Source organism: Lampetra fluviatilis, chromosome 46 (assembly GCF_964198595.1).
Source record: "Lampetra fluviatilis chromosome 46, kcLamFluv1.1, whole genome shotgun sequence".
In the NCBI taxonomy this organism is placed as follows: Eukaryota; Metazoa; Chordata; class Hyperoartia; order Petromyzontiformes; family Petromyzontidae; genus Lampetra; species Lampetra fluviatilis.
Window position 1 is genome coordinate 8,098,193 of NC_136320.1, and position 27,181 is coordinate 8,125,373.

The 27,181-nt window shown below is 43.6% G+C and overlaps 1 protein-coding gene across 2 annotated transcripts; it reads right to left on the reverse strand.

The window, feature by feature from the left end:
* Nucleotides 1-1,400: 1,400 nt before the first annotated feature.
* SNX30 (sorting nexin family member 30) lies at nt 1,401-27,074 on the reverse strand. 2 transcript variants are annotated; one of them, XM_078877071.1, is made up of 9 exons: nt 26,745-27,074; nt 20,021-20,203; nt 15,376-15,486; nt 12,942-13,100; nt 11,843-12,038; nt 10,933-11,135; nt 10,310-10,396; nt 8,972-9,124; nt 1,401-8,293 (listed from the first exon to the last, which is right to left on the reverse strand). In XM_078877071.1, the coding sequence occupies exons 1-9, from the start codon at nt 26,850-26,852 to the stop codon at nt 8,219-8,221; spliced, it is 1,275 nt and encodes a 424-aa protein (XP_078733197.1). In that variant the 5' UTR covers nt 26,853-27,074; the 3' UTR covers nt 1,401-8,218. The 2 variants fall into 2 exon arrangements, with proteins under 2 accessions (XP_078733197.1, XP_078733196.1); XM_078877070.1 differs by having other exon boundaries at nt 26,730-27,074.
* Between the last annotated feature and the right edge of the window lie 107 nt (nt 27,075-27,181).

Genomic DNA, 27,181 nt, shown 5'->3' on the forward strand with positions numbered 1-27,181 from the left:
AGCCAATGACTTCATGCATGTGTAGTAGAGTTAACTACTCGATGTTCACAAACTGGGAGAGCAAATCGTTAACAAGGTTTTCCCGCTCAAACTAACGGTCAGGGTCTCACAAGCTGAGAGCTGACCGTAAACAAGGTTTTCCCGCGCGACCAAACGGTCAGTGTCAGATAGGGTGAATTGGGATCCAAAAGCAGATTGGGAACGACCAATCACAGGGTTCCACAAGGTGGCCGGGGATTGGACAACCCGGCCACGAACAAGTATAAAGCCAGAGCGCTGAGAGCTCTGGAGAGAGTTCGACTACACGAAGACCCAAGACGGCGGAAGAAGCCTAGGACCCTGGACCAAGCCCTCCAGCCCTTATAAGGGCTAGGGTTCAGTGTAACCAGTGGTCGGGGAGACATTCCCTAGGTCCAATCAGAGGACACTGAAAGAGCGGGATATTAAGTAGCCCGTAGGGTGCGGAGGCTTGTACCTTCTGAGTGTGAGGGGACCGTATACCCCTCAGTGCATAGGGACTGTGTTCATAAGACAAATAAAGGTGTGTGCTACAAAAGACGTTGAAGAGTCCGTCTGTACTACACTACACTTGGGTGAACATCCGAAACCAGGGTTTCCCAAACTCCAGTCCTCGCCACGCATCACGTGTTAAGTCTTTCTGCGTTCACCAATGCACTCCACGTTGAAATTAAAAGAATTTAACTGTTGCTATGAATGTCCACGTGATAAGCCACTTTGGGTGAGCTGCTACCATTTGTGATGGACAGGTCACTTATGATAAAGAGCTGCATAGGCTCAGTGAGCCTTACCTGGTGAAATAAAAAAAAGTTTAAATCAGAAATAATTATACGAGCCCGATGAGTTGTAAACACACATCCCACTCAGTTCCTTGCTTAGGTGTCTTGAACCGATGGTCTGTCCGCCAATGATGGAACAAGAAAGTAAAAAAAAACCCACATTAAATATTGTCCTGCACTTAATTTGGATGTCAGCTCTGACACTTTAAATATCAGTTTGACCCACGCGATGGACATCACTGTCACATGCAGGACAGGTGGGGAAGTGCATCTCCCTTTTACTGCGGACCAGGGGTCGCTTGATGGGATCTCGAGAGGCAGCAGCCTCACGATTGTCCCTGTGGTGTTGCACCGCTCTGTGGGAGATCCGAAAGGACACTTCATCACACGAGACGAGGCTGATGGCGCCAATTTTAGGAAATAACAGGGGGAGAAAACGACAGCAGAAACAACACCAACGACTGAAGAGAAAATATCAACCAGAAAGTAAAACTATCCCTTGCGAAAGCAAACACGCAGCTGTGAGCTCTTGGCGGAATTTCCAATCTCCAGCCAGGTTTTACAAACCGGTCACACCAGTTATCGACAGAAACAACAACAACAAAGGGTATAAGTGTGTTTATTACAAACTACTGTACAAATCACAAAGCATAACCATCGCAATCCGCCGTATCACGTGTTTTACATCTACACCATAAATTAGTGGGTGTTGCGGATAGTATATATATTTTTTTTCTTTTTTGCACAATTAACACGTCTACAAAAACAGCGGTTTACATTGCGGGTAAACAGCGAATTCAGATGGCACACCGCGTGTTTTAACACTGTGCAGCATATACAAAGACCAGGTCGTGGCAAGCGCCGTGCACGGGATTTGGAATTTTGCCCATCAGAAAATGTAATAAATGTAATCAGTCAGCGAAGGGTCATACAAAACGACCGTTACATATTGGATGTCTTGTCATGGTGGTAATAATTAGAGCACATCATGTAGTGGTGTAATATTTGTTTATTTAAGCCCTTGAAAACGAGCTTCAGCGGGCTTTACTCGGGGAAAATCAACTTTGATGCTGATAAGCCGTGGCCCGACTTGGACAATAAAACATTTCCAAGCCGAGAAATGCACCATGCGGATTCCAGTATCTTCACGTTATACATTTTAATGTGGGTTAACATTTGAATGGGATTAATCGTTTGTGAAATTTAACAACGTATATTCACTTATAATATATATTCGAAGTTAACACTTGTTTTGTAAAATAAAAAGACTAACAACTTTCAAGCAAACAGTCCTAACAGATATTGGGGTGTTTCTTTGTTATTTGAATTTACGTTAAGGCAAACTGGTGGCTTTATCACATGAAACATTTACCATCTTTAGGCCATAAAAAATAAATCCTAGGCACTTAATTTGAAATTCAGGTGGGTGGTGAAAAAACAATTAGGTTGAAACAGGGAAAGGATTCACTTAGTTTGCGAACAATTAAAGTAAAAATAATTGTGTAAGTGGCAAATTGGCATGCGCGTTCTAACTTTGACAGGCATTCATTGTAAAAGTGAGTGCGTTGAGCCGTGAAACTAACTTGAAAAAAAAATCCATTTTTTTTTACATTTTGTTTACTTAATTCTGCGAATTTTGATGAGGCAGCCTGAAAAAAGGCACGGTAGTGTTCGACAATCTAAAACAAAGCTGAAAGGTACCATTGCAATCAACAGTTCAGTTTTCCACAGTAAACACTCAACATATGAAGCAAATATCAGGCACAGACTTTGTTGTTTAAATTCAATTACAAACACACGCCCTATAGTGGGTATTAATGGGTAGAATGTGGTGTAACAGTAGTTCGTATCTCGTCGCCTATATACAGAGATTCCTCTACTTACGAACATTCGACTTACAAACTTTCAGAGATAGTAACAAACCTCATAATATTCATATGTCCAGTTTCCTGGTCGAACTGAGAGTCGTAAATTCAACCGCGGCACAACAGATGGTGCCGGTGGTGGTGGCATCTATATCTGACGAAAATAAAGAACCGGCGCGTCATCTACATTCACAAATTACACAACTTTTAAAGCCATTCCTTGTGTTTAGTGTACATGCCGGACATGTTTGGAATAGACAGAAGTAAAGTTGGACCTATGAATAAATCGACTTACAAACAGACCTCTGGAACCTAACTCGTTCGTAAGTTGAGGAGTCCCTGCACCCATTTTCCATGGTTCATCCGAGACGTGCTAGCACAGAGCACACGTGGCACAGGTCGTTTCCTATTGGCTACCCTACCAACGAGCCAGAACCAAACGGCAATGCGCTTGCCTTCACCAAATATCTGAATCTGGCTCGGGGGCCAAGCAGGGCCAGGCACGAGGTTTATTATCTACATTTGTATCATGTGATATCGTTTACGTGCATCCCGAGTCACTTACAACACGTGACCCGCATTAACACGACCCCGGGGTTTTGTAGCAGGAAATCAACCTGGCAACTCTTTGACCCATTTTGGGTTGGTTTGGCAATTGGCCCCGGCACAGCTCGGTTGGACAATGGAAAAAATATATTTATGACCAAGTCAATCCTAGAATGTTCACAACATTTCTATAGCAGGAGCCAGTTATTCTTCCAGAGGGCAACTGCTGTTGAATTATGCAGCATTGGATGACATCAAAATGTCTACATGTGACGTGAGAGCAACGTGAAAAGGATTGACATTACACCTATTAATAAAAAAAAATACAGATACCACCAATATGTCTGTGAATGGAGGTCACATTCTGTCTCTGATTTAGGCCACTAATCATATGGCATGCCAACTAACTTTCACTTTTCTACAAAAAGTAGATTTTTTTTATTAAACTGACATTAAACTGACATTGAAACCGTTTAGCAGTTGTGATGACCCATTACATTAATTGTATAAGTGCTGTAATTGTCTATGCCATTACATTGAAAGCTTCTGTGATTTGGTCTTTTTCAAAAATCACCACAAAGGCACAGTTTAATGCTTTAATACTGTAATTAACCTACTATTAAATTAACTAAGACAAACCAATTTAAATTAAAAACTACAACTTCATATCACTGATATCTCTCATTGCGGTGTGTCTACGTTATAACAGCATTTGCTATTATAAGTATCACGGACGTTTGACCAACATGTACTTCAAACTTTGCAAGTCGCGTTGGTGTAAGATCCTGCAGGTTTGTACATTCCTAAGAAATTGATTACACACCGAGCATTGTTTTTTTTAATCTACGAGTTTGTTTGAAGAGGTAGATTCTAGAGCATTTTTTTTCATTATTTGTACCGATTCATCATTCATTCACATGATCACATCCCTTATTCTTGCAGCAAAACGATTATTGATGCAATGTCAAATGAACCTAGAACCGCACCGCACGTTGCATTCATAATTCCACAAATTAACTGGTGAAATTAAGTCGGTGCGGAAAATAAAATTACACTGCTTTGCAAATCTGCGCACAAAGCGAAACAAAATCACAAATAACCGAGGGCGTGTTTGAGTGCGTCGTGTAATCTGGTAACGCTGTATAATGTGTGTGTCTCAGCATGGATACAAAGCAATCAGGGGTTATGCATAAAACTGATTAATCATGGTCACACGTTTATAAGAGCATGCTATGGACAGCTGGGATGATCAGTCTAATAGCTGAGCCTCCTGAAGGCAGGAAAACCACCCCCACTAGTAAAGCCCAGTGCGACGCGGCTGATGATTTCGATGTCACCAAGGCCCTTGCCAGCCCTGCCCCCCTCAATGACTTCCCATCCAGTAGCACACGTGGGAACAGAGGCGAGACACATTTTGTATCCCCAACTATTCTTGTGTCATCCGATTAGCCAACAAATTGAATAAAAAGATTCACCAATATATTCCCGCTTTGTTATTCACTCAGTAAATCATGTAACTTTTTATTTGATGACAGTGCAGTTAGTTCAACGGCTGAGGTGCTTCTTTCAAGACTTCTCATGTAGTGCCTGAATTATAACGAACACAACTCACCAATACCTTACCACAGGGTTCCCTCTGTCCACTTCAAATTGATGTTTTGTGATGACAATTAAAAGGTGCAAAGGGCCTTCAAAGTGCAAAGCTGACCTGAGCCAGAACACTGTGGCTTAGGGGCAATAAGTGTGTGCTCAGACACCAGTCATCTGAAAAGTTAAAGTAATCACTTTAACTGTATGCAGTGGGTGAAATCCAAAGCTATGCTAACTAGTTGCAAATAATTGGCTTCAGTCTGATCACTGGTATGTGGAATCATGCTCCTTTGGGTGATGCTGCTATCTCACCAAAACATTTTGTCCCGCGGTCCAACGATTAGTATGGAGAAACTCCGATCATTCTTAAATTGCCGGCAAGCTTAGACGCAGCAAAAATCTTTCAATTTAAACAAAGCAGCGAATCACAGATCTGACTTGAAGGAAGCCCCCATCCCAGCTTTTCCTGAAGCAAGTCACTACTTTAAATGGTCATCAGACTCAATGGAATTGCCGAGTTGTGCTACTCATAGCATAATACTAGTATATAATGTAAATGTATTTCACGTGCAATGTGGAAAATACAGGAATTTCTTGGAATGTAATGAAATTGAAGAGGGTTTCCACTAAATTAAAACGTGATTGCAACAGTCGGACTGAGCGTGCTGCCATGCGTAATTTGCATATGCAGTTGTGGGACAAATAAGGTCAAAGATTTACTTATCTTGTTACAAATGGGACAGATATTGTCCCCAAAAATAATTATGTAATTTCACTCCAGATTACACAACCATCCACTAACGTTAAAGAGTAAAAGTGTAACTTAGTATGCAGTCACAACTAACTTTGTTCAACGTCAACTCTAGTTACTGGCCTGAAGTCTACGTCTGATGTATCCACACAGCATGATGAACGGGTCCCAAAAGTACATCAAAATCCCTGAATGCCCTTGAATGGCTTTGTGAAAAAGCACATTGGGGAAAATAATGAGCCATCGTCCCATTGCGCGCCATACAAATGTGGATTGCCACCCCATTTCAATCTCTGTGCATCGTAAATCTTCCTTCGAAAAATATCCTGAAGCAGAAGATCAGCGCTGGATAGAATCACATTTGCAACTTTGATCCGTGCCTGTGCCGTATCGATAGCTCAATGTCAATGTGCTATTTTATTGAGGGACGACTGCTGTGTGGGGTTATCTTGGTGTGGTCTGAGACCGTTTTGGTGTCGTTGTTGCTGCCTTGCTCAAGCTTGATAACTCGGACTTGTATAATTAAAGAATGACATCTGTGAAAGAGCTTAATAGGTCATCGGATTCCTCCTGCAGTCCAAATAAATATTCCGATTCTCATGAACCCGAGCTGTGGTAGGCTTTTATGGTTCGACCGTATAGCTCTGCCGATGTGTTTGTGGGTTGTACCACATGCACTTTAGGCATATGTCCGACGTTTCGGTTCCATGGGGCTGGGGAGCTTCAGCGGAAAACTGAAAGCTCTCAGCACGTGGAGCGAAATGTCCGGGGACACCATGCCGAACGATGAAAAGCAGTTTTTGCTGCAGACTTCATTGAAGCAAAATCGTGAGTGGGGAGCAGATATTAGCATATGACTTCTGAAATACAATTTGCTCCTCCTCAGAATGTTTATCGATTTGTTAAGTCACTCGTTTGTGATTTCTCAGCGTAAAAATGGGGCACCTTTTATAGCTATTCAAATGTAAAAAAGAAAAATGACCCGATTTGCTGTCCATGCTTACAAATCTATAAACTGGACAAGTGTAGCGTGAAAGCACCTATGAAAGGGTTTCACATGTCTGAGCGACTGAATTCCGACACCTCCTGGCCTCGGATACGTGGCACAAAGTGGCTTTGTCCAATTCCTGCCTCTAGCTCACTTTCCTCACAGTGCCATTTTACAGCCTCGGAACAGCTACCATTACGGAAATAATTTTAACGTCAAAAAACCGTTGACGGTGAAAACGTACAATTACCCTCAGTACATCAACGTAGAACACGAACGATGATAATAATGCATTCGACACCCATGCTGAAGCGGAGGCACCTACAGAATAATAAAATGTTGTGGCATCGAATGTGCTTTGACATCAGAAATTAATTTAATTAGCCTGCCATTATAGTGGTAGGGAAAGCACACTGCTGCGGTAAACACATGGAACGTACGACTGGATGTTCTCACAAAAGTGTAAGCAAAAACATCAATACACCTGATGTTGAGTACAATTATCAGATGGTAATGGTGACATTCAAATGTTTTATTTAATTTAAGAATGCAAAATGTCAATGCCCGATAGAAAACAATATAGGAGGAAAAAATAAATTCCAGTTTAAAGGTCATCTTTTAATTTTTTTTTATAAATTCTTTAAAAAAAGTTAAACCTCCAAATATTCAAACAGTGGCATTTTCTTAACAAAAGCGAAAAAAAATCCGGTCAGTCTCATGGCTGCCGTTATTCAATAATTAAATAAAACGATGAGGTTAAATTAGCGTTTAGAAAGGCCGAGTGTTCGCGAGCAAAAAAAATTGAGTGCTGCATAGGCAACAATGGTGCAGCGAAGCGAACAATGGAGCAAAGAGCGCGTTGTTGAAAATGCGGCCAAGACGTGGCACAAACGCGGAGAGGTGTAGCGGACAATGGATAAAAACGCGCATCGTTGAAAATGCGGCCAAGACGTGGCACAAACGCGGAGAGGCAGAAAACCTCATTTTTCTTGGAATCGCACGGCTACGTTGCACTTGAATCCCTTCAGCAAAAACCCATCGCAGGCAGATGACGGTCCCAATCACTCAGCTGTGAGGGTACAATTCAAAGGGCAAATTGGGGGTGGGGGGGGGGGCATGCATCAACTGCACACAGCCACCGCTCGGTCAACAGGAGAAGATCTGGTGACGTCATGATGGCAGTACGGTAGTCTATCTCTCCCAGATGCTGATAATATATACACACACACACAAGAATGAGAATATGAAGAGTCTGTGTATATTTTCTTCAAGAGTGAGTTTTGGAATCATTTAGTGAGAATTAAGAAAGACAAGAATACGAAAATAATAATAGGATAAAATGTTGAAAAATCAGAAAAGCTTTTTAACAGAAAAGGACACCAATTTTTTTTCTTTCATCCAGTTACTTTTTTGCATACGTGTCTTATAAATATAGTTTGACAACTTATTTAGCTGTGCAACTCATTCGTATTTATGGAATGATGACCAACATGTGTTTTTTTTATCACGCAATAATCTGTATAAATCTTTTTTTTTGCACGAGACACACGGGCAATATAATATTCCCAAAGCATGGTGCCCTGTTTAGGAAATAAAGGTGTCAAATATGCAACAACATAATTATAATGTAGGGTAAATCCTCACTCAAATTGCACCGAAATACCAACAGGAGAAGTCTTGGCTATGATTTTTGGTCTTTTTCCTCCTCTGGTTTGTCCTGTAAGAGTGGGACGAGGGATTCCCACGATGACAAACACTGCAGAGACAGCACGAGCAAAACACTGTCACCTGTGCAAATGATGCACAGCAGGGCATGAAACCACCATCCACCTCTTCACAGCAGATATTTCAAAACACGGTCCATCGACGTGCAACAGGTGAAGACACAAACTAATTAAAAGCTCATCAAATGTGGCACCAACACAGCCTTAGAACAGAAAAATACGCGCAATGGGAAAATAATGGGACGACATTTTGGCCAACGGCCCTTCTTCAGTGTAAAGACGGAGCGGAGAGTGACCGACAAAGAATTTGAAATCAGCCGGTGTCAACAATATGCAATTAACACATTCCGATAACATAAACATAAGTGATATGACGTACGCGTACGTATGCCTACGTCACCGGAACAAAAAATTAAATACCTTCATCGGTAACGAGGCTCCCACAACGCCATGCGTAGGGCATGTGGCAGTTTGGCGCCAGCGATCACAAAATATCATCGTATCACTACACTTCTCGACAATAAAAACAACAATATCTTTAAAAACAGCGGCGCAATGCCTCTGAATAAAATTAACGCCGAACCGCTCGCGCGTTCCGAGATTCAGCGGTGAACAGGACACCCACCTTGCAACGTGCAGACATCTCGGAATGGCAAAGGGTTAAAGCTTGATAGGACAGGAAGAGATCTGGTTTTAGGGGCCACGCTCACCTCCTGGTAGTATCGCATGTTCCTATCCGAGTGGCTGACGAGCAGCTCCCGGAGGTCCCTGCGTTTGTTGCGCTGCCAGCGCTCCCAGTCCGCCTTGAGGTTGGCGTCGGCGCACTCCATACGGTCGTGCAGCTTGTCCACGTCTTCCGCGTACTGCGCACATACGCGAGCGGGCGGGCAGGCGGGCGCCACACAAACAACCGCAGTCATGCCGGACCCGACGGCAACAGCCCCCCGTAGCGTCGCAAGAGCGGCCAAAGAAGAGAAGAGCAATGAGATGGGCTTCGTGTAGACGCGAGACGGCGCATGGGATCGCAAGGCCGCCGTGCACTGTGGAAGACACTGTGGGGAGAGGCCTACATCCAGCAGTTCATAGATCACGGCCGATTAGCACGGTTGGCTAAGTATGGTGCGAAAGAAGTTCAACATACATACATGATAGTGATGATGTTTAAACCCAGCTCACTTCATGATAATGCTGTGTTAGACACCATTAATTGAGCAATACATACGTGAGTGGCCACCAAGGATCTCATGATCACAACATTCACCAGAGACAAACATGTCACAAATGAGGAAAAATATGATATCTATAGAAACGCTCCTGTTGCAAATAAATGATAAACCACCATTAAGGACAACCATGTTTTGGAAATAGTTGGTATATGGATGATGACCAACAATAGTTTTAAAAATGGTAACACTTGCAGACTCAAATATCAGGCAAATTGATAGGAATTTAAATTATAAACAAGTGCAAGTATAATTTTTTGATTTAAAGCTTTCGTGACTGCAGGGTCTCATATTCTTGGTTCTTTCGGTAAAGTCACGTAGAAGGGAAATAATAAAATAATACAAATATAAAACAATAAAAATTATCACGACGTTTCGACTGCAACACAAGCAATGATCATGACTGTCGCAGTCGAAACGTCGTGAGAATTTCTATTGTTTAATATTTGTATTATTTTATTATTTCCCTTCTACGTGACTTTACCGAAAGAACCAAGAATAAGTGCAAGTAGCTTTGTAGCCAAAATCTAATTTAGTTCCGCATGTCACAAACACATTGACATGATCTAAGCAGCTGGCATAATGCGTAGTGTTTCGTATTATCGCGTGCGTGCGCATACAAGCGTAAGGAGGGAAAGACATCTGCTTCGCCAAATGGTTGTGAAAGAGGCCAACTTCCTAAACATAATGAGTCACACAATTTACACAGATCCACCTCGTTGGAAGTCAACTGTACGTCGTTTAAGTGCAATTCCCAATGGTGGTGGGGGGATGGGTGCGGGGGGGGTGTCGGGTGGATGGGGGAAATATGCACAATGTTATTACCCCCTCCTTGTCTTCTTTCCTGCTTGCCAGAGACTCCACTTTGGCCTCAAATTCAGCCTGGATTTGGTCTCTCCTGCGCAGCACAGCCTGAAAAACACGGCCGCCGTACCAAACCCAAGAAACAGTGATGCTCTGGAAAATGTCAACCCTGTGGAACAGGTACTAACGGCATTGGTAATGATGATTTGCAGCTCCGATTGGCAAACTTGGCTACGTACGGTGCGAAAGAAGTTCAACGTACATACATACAAGTAAGTGCATATTATATGTCCAGGTTGAAGTTTGTGAGCCATGTGATAGTTTCGGGGGTAGCGGGACTAACACTATCCGGTCCGCCGGAGAGTGGAAATAGAATACAGCTGTTCGCGATACGTACTGATGTGATTTTTTCGACCGATGTTTCTAGCAATTTTTTTGGTTTTCAAAAAAAATAAACATGCTTGCCAAACCTGAATAAGTTTGTACAAATGTGACGGACAAAAAAATGAATCAATACCTTAATACCTTAAATTGAAAACCATGAACCCCCAAATCGTGGCAAGGATTGGGTGGAAGGGGTGGGGGGACGGATGGGGGTGGGGAAGGGAATCGTTTAGCAGATGAAAGAGCGACGTGGCGACCACCTGCACGGTGTCGGCGTAGAGCGAGTACTCCCGCAGCGTGGGCAGCACCTCCTGGCTCGAGTGCATCATGAGCCGCTCCAGCGCCTTGGAGCAGCTGGCGAGGCAGGTGTGCACGCCATGCAGGGGGCGCGACAGCTCTGCCTCCTCGTGCACGGCCCAGCTCGCGTAGAGCGGCGCGTACTCGCACAGCTCCGCCTGGTACTCTGCGGACGTGGCGCGTGCGCGGCAATCACGTACGAGCCATAAAAGATGGCACGAGCAACGCGGCGCGATACTTGAGGCGTGGTTTTGAGCCCTACGCGTGTGCGCGCGCAGTCATGCCCCTGTTCCACTGCGACATCCGAGCCGCGCTAAGGCGTGGTTTAGTCCACTGGCTAGTTGCCATGCCGGAACCCAAACGTTGATGAGCTCGCTTCACAAGACATCTGAATCGGGCCAATCAAGGTCACGAGCAGGGCTAACGATGAGTTCATCGTGTCACGTCAGTCAGTACACTGCGAGGGGCAAAGTGTTACCGCGTCGTCTACCTCTGTCTCGGCTCGTTCACTTGCATTTGATGTTCAAGGCACGGCTCCGCTTCTTCAGTGAGCAATCTGGCGCATTCTGGGCTGCACGGGGCTGACTCGGCACAGCGCCGGCATGGTGGTACATTGGAAATAATGTGCCATAAATGGGACCAATCATATTTGTCAACATTATTGCAGCAGAACATCTATACATGCACTCTCAGATCTAGTAATTGGCACTTGAGTTTTTCAGGTACCGTGGCATCGTCAAAACCGCCTTTGATATAATGACGCCAACGTTCTGGAACGGTGCGATTGAATCTACAACTGTTATAGATTGACTTGGATCAATTACAGCAGAAGCGAGACTCGCTCGCTTACGATTTGTGAAAATAACAACTCACCGGACTGCTCCTTAAGGATCCTCTGCGCTATCCTCTCCAGCGTGCCGAGCTTCTGGCCAAAGGCTTCCACAAAGTCGGACATCGCCGAGAACTCGGGCGGCCGTGCCTTGGGCCGTCCGCCGGCACCGGCCACGAGTCTCACCGACTCGCTAACGCGGCTCAGCAGGCTGGCGCCACGCCTCTGCAGAACCAGGTCCTGGTCGGCAAATGACGCATTGGCCCGGCGTTACCGCCACAGCAATCGAAGAACTTGATTTACAGGCAGGCTCGTCGAGACTCGAGTGTCGGCCATTTGCCATTACCACCGCTGCCGTCGCTGCAATCGCTTCATTTATTCGTGGCCAGAATGATGACCTTCGCCATTTATCACTTAGGCTTACTCGTGTTTCCGTTTTCAGTTATTTGTGAAGAGCAATTTGCCCTGTCGGTGTACAGAACTTTATAAATCCACTGCTCTATGAGATCCTCTACCCATGGGGGTTATTTTCGCATACTTCACCTGCACCTCCGATTAGCACGGTTGGCTACGTGCGATGCAAAAGAAGTTCAACATACCACGTTGCTCAGTGGAGGTTGGTGGTGGGGGAGGGAAGCATAGATGGATGAGCACCTTAGTACAATGCAACCAATGGATTTTACTGACCTGTCCTTTGTTACCATGTAGCCCTCCAGCTTATAACACCTGTTATGGATGACGGAAGCTCATCTAAGCGTAGATCTGATGAAATTGGCCGAATTCTGGCCGCATTGGTCAAAGCGCTGTGGCAGAACATATTGGACTCAAAATTGTGAGGTTGCGCGATCAAATCGAGGTCAGGGGGTCAACTAAACCTATTAACCTTTCAGAAAGGAATAAAACAAGTATGACCATGTGCTCCGTCAACATCGGCTGTACAGTTCAGGATTACTTGTCAAATGCTTGAAATCTATGCAACACGTTCAATTGTTTTACACATTTTATTGACCGTGAAAGGATTATGGACCGGGTGAACCCTTCACCAGGATTTTAAGACAAAAAGGCCGGAACATTATTTTATTATTATATTAATTGTAGGCAAACTCTGGTTGATCTGGTATAAAGTGATGTTCAGGCTGTTACCTTGGCTGTGAGAAATGAATGGAAGTAGCTGCTGAAGGACAGAGTGGGGTGGTTAGCCAGCCGGTTCAGGAACTTATCCAGGGCTTTCTGCCGTGTCGTCACAAAATCCTCCGTGAAACGATCCACGACTCCCTTCATCACAAACTTCTCCGGCAGCGGCTGCAGGGACAAACAAAAATTGCCTACAAAAACGATCCGACCAGTTTTTTTTTTAACCCTTTCCAAATCCAAGTTCTTGCATCAATTCATCTGTCCATCGGCCGGCGTTGATCATCGGCCATCATCCCTTCCAGCAACGTCTCCTGTGGTCCACTTATCGAAACAAATTGGGTTATGTCAGTAACCTGCGTATGTTTTCTAATCCATGCGTTGCTCTGTCTCTCAATGCAGTTACAAGCATGCATCTCTCCCACGCATGTCTGTGCGCTTTTCAGTTTTTGTCCCATGTTATTTGCTTATAAAATATAATACCGACACTGGTTGCCTGCTACCACGACCGCCATCACGGTCGCAGGTAAACAATGGAAGGAAAACCACATCTTCCTATCGGTTGCACCTTGGAAATTAGCAACTTTTAACACTATTCACTGGACTAACATTATTAAGCACTATTGTTTGTGAATTTTACAGATGTGAACGAATGAAACTGTGCCATGGACAGATGCCGTGGGATACGCCAGGCATCCCAATGGAATGGAGTAATTGGTTTCTCTTCGACAAAGAAGCCAGTCACAAGGCTGCTGTGTGTTCGACGGAGCGTTACGTGTTGGTTTTTTTAGATAGAAAATGTAAGTGTAAGCCATGCTACAGTACGGCTTCGAACAATAAATATTTATAACAAATATATACCACAGGCCTGGCAAAGCCATGAATAAGTGATGTTCTCATGCCCACGTAAACAAAAATTGTTCTCAAAACACGTGGCAGCAATATTACTAAAGTAATGGCACCCCCATGTGGATTAACCAGGATATTCAACTCTGTGAGATTGTTGTACTTAATATACCTTTAATGCATTCACTGACACTGCAGTAATTATATTCTTTCCCACACTATATTTTACTACAGCCGAGAATGAATACAAGATGCTTCGTTCAGTGCACCGTGCCATTACTAAATAATGTGTCAGGCCACGTACTAAAGAATTACAACTATTTAATGCCCGGGTGGCGCAGCTGTCAAGATTGCTGAACTCACACCGCTGAAATCCTAGATTCGAATACAGGCCGCCTGCCTATAATGACACCGACCGAGTTGGTTCTCAAGTGTACTGAGTTGATGATCTTAGTCTGGTCACCAACGACTACACAAAAAAACACATCACACATGATTAATATGGCTAAATTACAGCTCTGAGAATTAAATGTCAGTTTGACTATCCCACGACAACATATTCTCTGTTGTAGGGCAGGTGGGATAATGCCGACTGGATTAGAGGTCCGTTGAAGTGATCTAAGTAGTAGTTATATATGGGCCAGTCTAACATGCAACATTGCACTGCTTTTTGAGAGATCCTAAGAGATTATTCGTGCTGCGACACAATACCAAAACACAATCGAGATAACAAATCGGGTAAAAAAAGACAAAAAGAGTTTAAAGATGGAGTTTTCCAAGGCTGTGAGCTTGTCTCAAATGCTTAACGTTCACAAAAGCTCTTGAAGTGCGACTAAATCTCAGCCCTGCTCCTGTGTGACAACAGTGTCATAGCGAATGCTGCCCTTCAGAGACATTAAGCCTAAAGCTCCATCCATTTGTGTCATTAAATTTGGCCACTTGGTGATGGTGCTAATGCCAAATTAAGACCATTAGCTGAAGAAGACAGTGCTTGGGGGAAGAGCCATTTAAATGATCTGCTCATGAGGAGTTGGGTGAGTTAGTAAATCTTGAGCTAGCACGGAGAAGACAGAAATACTTCGTCAGGAAAGCATAATAATGAGGCTAAAGTCCAGCTGAATTCACTGACATGTAGGCAAGTAAATGGAAATATTAACATACAGACAGGCAGGTAGACAGAGCAGACACAAACAGAAAGTGACTGGCAGATAGACATACAGACAGATCACCAAATTGGTCACCAAAGACAAAGATGCCCCTTATAGCCTTAAACAAACTTTTGGGGCAAGTGCTATTAGCGAGCACATATGAAGGCCGGCACGGCACACAAGTGGGTGGGTGGCCAACTTCACGCCCGACTGCCTTTGTCTCCCCAGTGGTGATGTTTTACACATGACATCAGGTACTCATTTGAGGGTGAACCGACCTAGGGGAGGCCCATCACCGGTTCAGATAATCGTCACTGGTGTTGGTGGGCGTGAGCAGGAAACAAATTCGGGTCGCCGGGTTCATAGCGCAGCACAGCGTGCTAACCACTGCGCAACTGCTCCCCACTAAATGGTCACCCAAAGTAAACACACACACACACAGACAGACGGACCGGAATGAGGTGCGTAGGTTGCGTCTCTTCCAGTTTTGTTCGCAGCCAGTCAAAGTCTTGATAGCGTCGGCGCACCACAAACTCCATGCCGTCGTACTCGCTGCGTGTCGTCTGCAAAAGATTTGGCACAGCACAACACACGCGACTACAAAGCCCGAAGAGCGAGGATTTTAGAATTGCAATACAATTGAGTTTTTGCGTAGCATGAAAACGGAGGTCTCCAGATGCTGTGCAGTCATGACAAGGTGAAACATCATGAAAGCGTAAAGAAAGGAATTTCACAAACATTACTTGTCTGACACAGACAAGCACTTATCCAATTTAAATAAAAACAAATTACAATCAAAAGTCAACCATGCACATCACATAAACATGTGCAACACAATAACTCTGTCGAGCGAAGGCACAGGGCAACTTGGGGATTAAAAACAAAAAGGCAGATCTTGGGTTAATATATCACAAGAACACAGCAAGACTTTAATTGACACTTCACAAGAGGGCAGATACGGCTGGCTAGTCAGTAACAAACTCTACCTGGGCAGACAGATAGCAAGCAGCTCCTTCCCCTGAAAACAACATGCCAATAAATGCATTTGCATGGGCTCGACACACAGCGGCACCACCATGATTGAAGAGGACATGCCAATGTGCTCAGTCACCTAAAACCCTGTGCCCAGCCATGCAAAGCAAATGCACGTGGGAGTATAAGGAAGAGGGTTGCTGGCCATAAAGATAAAAAAAACACTCCACTATACTGCCCACATACCAAACCACTCGGTTTTCAATCCTAGCCATGTGTACCATTGCCAAGTGCAATGTGAACCTGCCGTGGGACTCCCCTAGATCAAATAAAATGAGCACCTGCTGCAATGTCAACATTAGGGATGGAGAGACAGGCAGCTGGGCGTGTGGTGCTGGCCCCATCACCCTCTTGTGTGCCTGCTAACATCGTTCACTGACGATCAAAAGCCTTGGGAACAAGACGCTATTATGTAGCTTGATGCCTTGACCGAAGGATTGAGGTGACCGTGTCATTTGGCCAGCACTTGGGAACAGCAGAGAACACCCCTGCGTTGCCATCGAATTTCTTTTTCATATTTCAAACTACGGCGGAGTTATTGTGGTTATCGTGCTGTGCTACGAGCCCACCAATCTTAGCTCGATTCTCAGCCATGGCGTATAGCAGTGATATGAGAACACGTCCATTCACCAACTTGCATTGACAAGCACGCAGAACGGTAAAATAGCCTGCATGACTGACATAGTGTGGCGAGGCCTATTGGATGATTAAGAATGGCTGGTATGCATAATTGTTATTTTGTTTCAAACTACCTCGACATGGTGGTGCTCACCCGCTTTGGAGTTGAGGGTTGATGGATAGTGCAGAGATTCGTGCAACCAAATAACCCAGTGAGCTGCAAAAAGTGGCTAGGAGATGACAGTACAGCAAATGGATGTGTGAATGTTATACCCTCTCTGTACGTGTGGCTTTTCTGTGAGCTCCCTGGGTTTAATGCCAAATGCAAAACGCCGACTTAAAAAGAAAGTGATAAAACATCCCCTTTGCTGGCTTTCGTAATAAAACGTTATGACTCTGAATGTTTTCATTGGCAAAAACAATTCAGGAAATTAATTTCAGAATTAATAATTAAAGAATACAAATACATGTCAAAGATTAAATTAAAGAGATGAGCAAGACAGCAGGAACGACTTCTTATAGACTCTTGAATATCTGCGTGCATTTTATCCGATTTGCGGATTAACCGCGCACCTGAAATTTTGACAAATTAATAATTTGTAGAGTTTCTCTTAAGCCCAAATTTATAACACTATGTAAGACAATTTTTGTTCCTGGGTAGTAAGTGTTATCTCGTAATTGCTTATGCCTAAAAAGTATAGAAATGGCTATTATTCCCCACAAATTTTGCTTTTGTGACCAGGACAGTGATATTTTGAAATTAACCTATTTTCAATGAGAAAACGGGCGAATTTGTGTATTTTCGTTCACATAAAGTCAGAAAAAAACATATTAATCAAAATTTACATGTATTTACACTAAAGTAATACAATAATTACTACAAAAAATTTAGAAGAGAGCAGTTTTTCGAGATTGTTCCTCCCCACAGATAACTCGGTCCACTGTGGCCAGACCAGCCTGTGGTCATGCACCTTGGTGTCTAAATCGCCCGTTCTCATTGAAAATAGGTACATTTCAAAATATCAACATCCTGTTCACAAAAGCAAAGTTTGTGGGGAATAATAGCCATTTTCTGTACTTGAGGCATAAGCAATTAGGAAATAACACTTACTACCCAGGAACAAAAAAAATGCTACCCAGTGTAATTTGAAAACAGTTATACATTGTTATTTTGTTTATTACATGTCACGTGCTTAAACCGAGCAAATATGTGCTCCGGTTAACCCAAAATCCACGTGATCGCCTCTACAGTATAGTACAATAGTTGCAAACCGTTACTACAGTGGGGCGGAGTTTGATTGATTTTGATTGGCGTGGCTCTGCTATCCACTTAGTGAGCCAAGTCTTTTGCTCGGGAGCAGGAAAGTGTTATCACTGTGCACGCGCATCGATCGGTCGATCGTTAGTATTCGTTCCACATTAAAAGATTAACAATGAAATTCGTCAGTTGTGCTTAATTTTGAGTGATTTATCCAATCATTTTATTTTGTGAGTTTTTATTTACGAAAGAAGAAAAAAAACGCCACTTTTTTCAAATTTTCTTGCTGTGGTTTTCACACCTGATGATGATTGTGTTGCAATCGAAACGTCGTGAGAATTTAATTGTTTCATTTTTATTATTTCATTATTTCCCTTCTACGTGACTTTACCGAAAGAACCAAGAAGATGACACATTGTTCGAAGATGGACAAAACTGGTGACAGTGGCAGCCAAAGGAACTCTGCCTGCTTGAACTCAGGTTAGATGATAAAATGTGGAATATGCACAAATTGTGCTTTCTTAAATAAATTGTGCTTATTAGATGTTTAAAATAACAAAAATTATTCTGAAAACTTACTCAAACTATTTTCACCAACTTATTATATCCGTGCCCGAGGGTCGCTGCCTTCGGCGAAGTGAACATTGTGCGCGTTACAAATTAGCATTAACATTATTATTACAAAGAAACAAAACTACATTGCCTGTGCTGAGTGAAATTGTGTTATTTTGTCTACAAATGCAAGTGCATGATAAGTAATTGGTGAGGTCAAAAGAGATTAAATTTCACGTGATTAAAAAAACATGCAGCGAAGAATCATAACCGATCGAAGAGTCATAACAGAAAAAAATACCGACTGAAACCACGCCTAAAGCCACAGTTTCCCAAAAAAGTGTATAGTTTTAGAATAATGACAAGGCCTGACAAGAGGATGTTTGCCATCGTGTTGCTCTGAAAAAAACCTCTCTAGCTAGACATCTTACGAATCATCGCTTAATATGCTCAGGATACAACACGTGCATGGAGCTGCGCATGTAAGAAATGATTACGATTATCAGCTTGACTTTTTTCGCTCAGAAAAGTCTTTCTCACGCAAGTTTTACCTTCAGGCTATCTGTCGGAACTGACGAGAGAGCGCACACAAAACAGACGAAAAGCATTAATTCTCAAATCAAAGTGTGACTCTGAAGCGTAAAAAGTCAACGAATCACGACAGGGTGGGGAATTATGAACTGCAACAATCCTACGACTATCAACACATCAGCTTGAGGAATCTCACAGCACACGATGAAATCTATACAATTCACCAACTTTGCCGATAAAGTATTGGATTACAGGCAAGCACCATCACATCATTTAAATCGTGCACGTAACCTTCTCACATTTTCTTTTGTCCCCTCAGGACACGAGCAAGTTCTTTTGTTTTCAACGTGGAGCACGTTGCTAGCACTGCTGAGATCCCACGTTCAAATCTAGGTAGCTGCTTGTGATACTGCAGGGAGGGGCTGGGTGGGGAGGCAGGGGCTGGGTGGGGAGGGGCTGGTCACCCCGTGGTGCCCTTATAAAACTCAACGTTTAACCTACTCACACCAGCTTGTGCCCACCCTCACAGACGGGCATATTTGCGGAATACACCACGCCACCGTTGACCCTGACCATTGACCGAGCAACCCAACGTTCCTACCAACTCCCTCCGCAGGAATGTGTTTAAATTGTGTTCAAGTGTAGCGAGTTCATGGTCTCAGCCCAGTCATCAATGATTGCACAATAAAAAAAATCACATTACATTTGGTTCTGCATTTAATTTGGCTAAATTCCAGTCCTGAAAATTGTAAATGTTGGTTTGTCATGGACGAGAACATTACTCTCGGTGTTAGAGCAAGTGGGAACCGCTGCCTCCCTACTGTGTGGATCAGATGTCACCTTAAGAAAAATCGATCGGAGGTAGCTCTGTAACATCCGCATTCATGGACCATACTCTAACACGTACGGACGGACGGACGGACGGGGGCTGCACTGCTCTATGAGCGTTCCAAATGGATACTTGGTCTAACAATAGGATACCGACAGCACAATCAGGATAACAGTCGGGCAAAGACAAAATACAAAACCAAACAACAACAGTTGAATGGGAACAACAGTCGCGGCGATCCTCCTCAACTCTTGAGCAGAGACCACGCGCCCCGTACCCGCACAGTGACGCGGTAGGTGATGTACGTCTCCATGGCCGTGACGTGTTTCTCAGGGCTGTCTACTCTCACAAAGAGGTCCGTGGGCTCCGACTCGGTCTCCTCGCCCAGCTGCAGACGGTTGAGCAATGAGGCCGGTGACGGTGGCTGCATGGGACTCCTCTCGCACATGTGGGTCTCATCCTGTTGAGCGGGGGGGGGGGGAGAGACCACAGGGCTGAGTTATGCGGGGAAAGGTTTGACGATACGGCACCGCAGCAGCCATAATATCCACCCATTCGAGCACTTGCACAAGCTAAACGAACCGTGGATTTTTCGAGACCTGGCAAGAATTAGGTCACAGGCGTAGTTTGCCTAGAGAACGCAATTAACTTAAGGGTAGGCATAAGAAAATTGAGACGGGAACAACAAATCAGTTTAAGCAAGTACCCATTTATACTGGCAAAAGACAACCTAACTACACATTTTAAACATATGCAATGTTGAGAAATAAAATACCCTGAAGTTATCTGCCCCATTTGTTGATCAGCAGTTTTGGATGAATGCCAGAGGTTTCATATTTCACATGTTTCAAAGGTATATCATCGGTGATTGCATAAGGTAAATTTCAGGAAAAAACAAATGTACAGTACGATGCTGAACGATAACAAAAGGCCAACCATGGATACTCAAGCACTCACAGAACACGAAGCTTAAAATACCATTCACATGTTAAGATTTATTTCTGTGGCAGCAGTTTTTGGGGTACATTATAGCTGGGCAATTCCAACAGCAATGAATATTTGTATCCTAAATTCATAGCCTGGACGATTCTTGCAGGAATTACAATTCACCTATTGGCGATTCTCATGTTAAAATCTACAATCAATTGCATGGGATTCTGAGTGGGATTCTGTTATGGAACACTCATGCAATCAAATGGGTTTCGATTACAATTCTATTGCGAATATAGCATCGCTATTCTACACTTGCATATGGCAATACGTTCAGAAGCTAAATGCCAATGTCGAGGTCTGCTACCCACGAGAGGGCTCTGGCAGATAGTCCGTGTAGCGTCACTAAGTTTTGGCTAAGCTCTGCTAAGCCCAAAATCAACTTCCATACCATTTGTATAAATTGTGATTCTGGTCGATAGCGGCCAGTAGGTTTTCAAGCAAAATCGCTATGGAAATGTATTATATATATTCATCGGCCATACGTCTCAATGGCTATTCCACTCGGCCGGACAGGTCCCACAGGCTCTCTCTTGCTTTTTGAGCGACTGAATGCAAAGCAGGGGGCCTTGAATCCCCAACCGCCCCAATGATTCCATGGATCTTGTGAATTCGCAATTGCGTAGGAAAGAAAGCAATCGTGATTCCATGCTAGGAATCGTGAAAGTTAACCAGCTTTCGGATACATATAACGTCCAGATGCAATAAGTAGTTTCACCAATGGGTCCATAATGTTAAGATTACCAGAAATGTAGTATGCACATATTGTTAATTAGGCATATTTCCTCATTTAAAAGGAGCGTCTCCGATAACATTCTAAAGCGATTCCCTCAAAACATCCTGTTTGTTAAATGCTTTGCAAGCTGAACAAGAGGTCACATTTCAATCGAATTCAAGTGAAGAGGTGCAAAGTATTGATTTTAGACATCTGGGCTGCATGTGGCGTGTCAATATGAGCCGAGGCAAACTCTCAAGTTACTTTGGAGCCCCGCAAATGCACAGCAGGCAGTTATTAGCTATGCGACATGACCTTCGATCATGGATAATGCTTGTGCACTTGAACTCTGAACGCCTGTTTGAACTTAGGTTAGCAGTTACTTACCAAACCCACCGTTAGCAAGTAGAGAAGCTCTCTCTCGAAGTATCTGGGTCTATTCTTCCATGCTGGTTAGGTATCTTGGAAGAGATTGGGTTACCCACACTTTACTCCACCACAAGCGACCTGCCCATCGGCTAAATGTGGCATACCCATCTTCTTGGTTCTTTCGGTAAAGTCACGTAAAATGGAAATAATGAAATAATAAAAATAAAACATAATAAAATAATTCTCACGACGTTTCGGCCACAATGCAAGTAGCCGTCCTCAGGTAGAGAACAGGTCTGTCGAGGAGACACGAGTCTGAATGACAAGCCCCAGGCTTGGAGCGACTATTTAAGCTGGGATGGAGGGGCAAAATAATTTGCATATCAAGAGGAATTTAGCATATTTATGGGAAATGCAGATATGTGATTAGTACTACTTGTGAAATGCGTAGGAGGTTTGGCGAGGGGTTTAAAGTCATTATGCCCGTGATTTTAGTTACTGCAGCTACATACTATTAACACTCCTTCCCTTTATTAATGCTACCCCTATCCCCTCCCTTTGATGCTGCTAATCCTGCATAATGCACTGGCATTATGCAGGATTCACAAGTAGTACTAATCGCATATCTGCATTTCCCATAAATATGCTAAATTCCTCTTGATATGCAAATTATTTTGTCAAGGCGCTCTTCACCCCTCCATCCCAGCTTAAATAGTCGCTCCAAGCCTGGGGCTTGTCATTCAGACTGTCTCCTCGACAGACCTGTTCTCCACCTGAGGACGGCTACTTGCGTTGTGGCCGAAACGTCGTGAGAATTATTTTATTATGTTTTATTTTTATTATTATATTATTTCCATTTTACGTGACTTTACCGAAAGAACTAAGAAGATGAATCCCTGCAGTCACGAACGCTTTAAATCGAAGTGGCATACCCATTTATAATGCTGGGTGGACAGAGGTGTGGGAGATTTAAGAAACGTTCTGATTGTTGGCAGATCGAACCGGCGAACTCTGGATTGCAAGTGCATTGTACTAACCCTTAACACCAAGGCAAGCATTCATCTGACTGAATAAAAAAAAATAACTTCACCACGCCTCTCGTTGCGTTACAAGTCTATTCATTATCACCAGAGTGCAAACTGTGTACCGAGGCTACGGTATGACAAACATTGCCAGTGCCAGGCCCTTTGGGACTTTTAACATCCAGGCTCAAATGAATAACTGACCAAAGTGCCTCACCACCTCTCAAGCACAAAACGGATAGGTGGCTACCATGCAAAGTATGTCACGATACAATAAACACTTTAGCCCATCTTGCAGATGAAAGCATCAGGCACAATAAGCCTTCTAATGTGTGCAACACATAGCGACGTTTCCATCGGACACATACGATTTTAACCACATCAATAGGCAGCTGTCTAACATACTGTATTGGGACTTTTAATGGCCCCAATATATTACATGTAGCACTACATGGTTAGATGCATCTTCAAAACAACCCCCACCATTCACACGATTATATTTCTGCAGTTAACCTAATGGCAGTAGTGACTGTCATACTGAAAGCCATGTAAGTGGCATACTAAAAAGGACGTTTAGATGTAGTGGCATTCAAAGTGCAACAATTCGTCTGGTCATAAAGGGGAAAGCAACTTTTAGAATAAATTAGGCTTGTCATAACATATTTAATTATGGACATTAAATGTAACTCCCCAAACCAATAAACCGATAGAACGCTCAATTTAAGACAGGCTACAATGGCATCTAGACAGAAGAACAACTACAGCCCATAACTGACGTGGGCTCACTTCGGTGTAGTGACCAATGATTTTAGGACTGTGACATCGGTGCTACTTTAGGGATATCGAGTCCACTTGTGCTAATCACTGTGAAAAGTGTATCACACTTTAAACACTTGTGAGCAGAGTGGAGGCAACACATAATTCCAACGCCGTGTGAAAAACAGCAGCCAGTAGAACTTGCTTGCAAGCAAGACCAAGAGGATGGAGCTAATATTGTCCGGAAAAATAATTTGGTACCAAAAGGAGATAAAATCACATTCCCAGACATTATTAACCTTTTATTTCCATAATGTAATATGTATCTGTCTGTGCGATCACAATACATGTTCAATAGGCTGGCTCGAAAACATTGTGACTACAAAACAATAAGAGGAATATCCAAATATGTGTTTGCTTTGCTAAAATGGCATGCCAGACATATATCTAATAGCCACACATAGCAGAAGTATTTTTGTTGCATTGTAAAAAAATATAGGATTTACTTAATATTCTATCAAGTATTGTATATTCTAATACTGTTACTTATTGCATAGTGGAATAAGCATAGCGGGTTTTGTTGCTGCAAAAACCACAAGACCTTTATCCAGCAGTGGATATATCATGGCTGATGGCAATCGTGATGTTGATGAATACATCGAACATTAAAAACGTAACATTTAGGAGGAACAATGGACAAGCAACAGGAGGAACAGTAATGGCACCAATTACTATACAGTCTGCATGAGCGGCGAAGAGGACGGAGCGAAACTATTTATTTTAGCCACTCCACAACGCAGCCTGGATCGACAAAGTGAATTTAATTGTACCAGAGAAACATAGATATATATAACCCTCACCTAAAAATCCATGTAAAACACTGTAACACCTTATAAACAATGCAGAGCACCGAACAATTTACACAGTAATCAGCTTTCAATGTAAACCCGTTTGGAGAACGTGACAGCCAGCAATTTCTACTGGGAATAACAATACCAGGAAAGATCCGTCTCTCGACACAGTGGCATTTAAAGAGAATGGCAAATAATTAACAAGGAAGGCCATTTTGTTGTTGAAAACGTTAAGTTATTACCTTGTCATGAAATATTTACCCAAATACCACAACGATATTTTACAGCCCTTTGTCGAATCCACTTCTAGATGAAGGCCTATTCGACAACAACACCAGCAACCCATCATGGTATCCAATACTCCTGATGCCATGAGCATTGGAGATACACATTTCGCTGGGATCAAAGGTGATTGAGATACAAGCATTATAATCCCACTTTACAGCCACAGATAAATAAAAGGCGTGAAACGTTTTAGTGTTGTGTAATATGTACAGCGGGGTGCCAACATCAGACCTGGTTTAAATCATTTGCTTGTTAGACTAAAGCACTGCCAGATTACAGATGATCTCTCAAATTGTACTGATTACTCAACGGCGTTGAAGCACGGTTACAATCAACACGTTTAGTAAAAGTATAGGCACAGATGAGCAGAGACGTTGGGACCAATGAGCAAACCCCTACATATGAACAGATTAGAATGCCATTTCCAGCGGTTGACTTTTAGAAGAAAGGTAACTAATTGAGAAGGTGTAATCCAGGAAAAATGTAAACTTCACGTTTCCACATTGCATATATTGATTGGCACCCAAAGATTCAGCAGCCTCTTTGCCAATCCATTGTTGGATGAAGGATTCATCCCCATGCTGTGGATGGCGATGGATAAGTGGAGGTTTCTGGTGTTCCCTCCCACTGATGTTAGCTGTGGCCACGATGTTAACTCTGGTTGCTGGCTTCATAGTGCGATGTGCTTACGGCTATGTTACCATACAACTCCCATTAACACACTACACCGATATGCACATCTCAGTCACACATTGTCATCATCACTGTCAACTAAAATTGATCAGGTATTCCTGGATAGTTTAACACGTAGGCTATCGCGACCAATATCATCCATAACATAGTTTTTTTTGGGTTAGATCACATAAATATGTGTCGTTAAACCCGCCACCACCCGACACAGCCAACCTAAGTTCAGATTTGGCTATCGCCTGATGAAGCTAGTTGTAATTACTGGCGAAATGTCGTACTCAAGATTGTAAATGTTGCGGCTTTGCTCTCCAACACACCGGTGTGATGTTCTATTAACGAATTGGCATGTTCTGTTTACGTGACAAACCTTGCTAATTGGCTGTGTCGGGTGGTGGCGGGTTTAATGACGCATTTATATATTTATGCGATCTAACACAAAAAAAATCTGTCTTCCTTGATAATTAATTTTTCCCAGTGGCCAGTTCCATAAAAGTATTTCAAATAATGTTTTGCCCTCCGATTTGTGGGAAAAAGAGCAAAATCCTTCAGTTATTTCACACAAGCACGTCTCCCCTTGTATGTAAAACGTGCTGTTAAAAAAGACAGCGAAGTTGTGGGGAGCACAAAAACAAAGCAAAAAAGGCGACTTTGTGAAGTAATCCCCACGCGCGCATCAGCGTGGGTGGGCCCTCATCCAGCAGTGGATTTGGTCGCTAAAGCGGCCAACCCACTTAAGGTAGCGGTGGTCAAGTGGTTTTTCTGTGTAAATCATCCCCGCCACATAAACATGGAATTTCCGTTCCTGCGAGTACATACGCACGGGTCCCGCACTCATTTCAACACAACCCTACACTTTTAAAGATATTTATCGTCATTGAGGACGACACGGGAGAGACACCCAAAGCGATGGAACGCGTCCGATCCGTACCACAGGAGAGATGGAGCGATTAATTAAGCTCGTGTTGCAGGAACGAGGTTGAATATTTACATCGTAGGATTGTGAGAGAGGGGGGGGGGCGGTTTGGCGACGACGATGGGAAGACATTAGTCCAGCAGTTGATTAATCATGAATAATGATGATGACTTTGAAAAACAATTTTATATTGGCCTGAAAAAAAAAGACCGAGTAGGCCGCGCGAGGCATCCCACCTTTCCTTGTCCCTCCTACCGGGCACGAGCGCCCATCCCGGGCAAAGACGGCCAACGCCGCCGCCAACAATACGAGATACAAAACAGTGGTCACCACCAACCTCTCCCGCACACACACCAACCACATCATCACCATTGTTACAGCCCATCGCGGCGTACTTCGTCTGTTGTTACCTTGCCAGTGGCCCCGTGCTCCTTCATGTCGTCGTCATCCTCCTCCAGCAGTGGAGAGTCGTCGGAGAGCGGGTGCGAGACGCGGCCCAGAGACGCCGTTGACTCCATAGCGGGAAATCGAACGCCACTCTCGTCACATTCCCCTCACAACCACCACCACATACACACACCCCTTACTTACAGTGCTATGCTTGTGCGTCCCAGCTTCCTTGGTTCAATCGTAAAAGTCCCTCGAGAGAGGAGAGAGAGCGGGAGAGCGAGAACCCTCCAACAGTCGCTAGATGTCGCTAGGCAGGCCGTACAATCTGCTGCAAACGCCATTCAACGCATTCCTCAATCACGCCACATTTTATAGCGGGAAGCCGATTGCTCTGTGTTTGATGTTGGCCGGCTCTAGATGTGGAGAGGGGGGGGGAACCCGGAGGACCCGGAGAAAA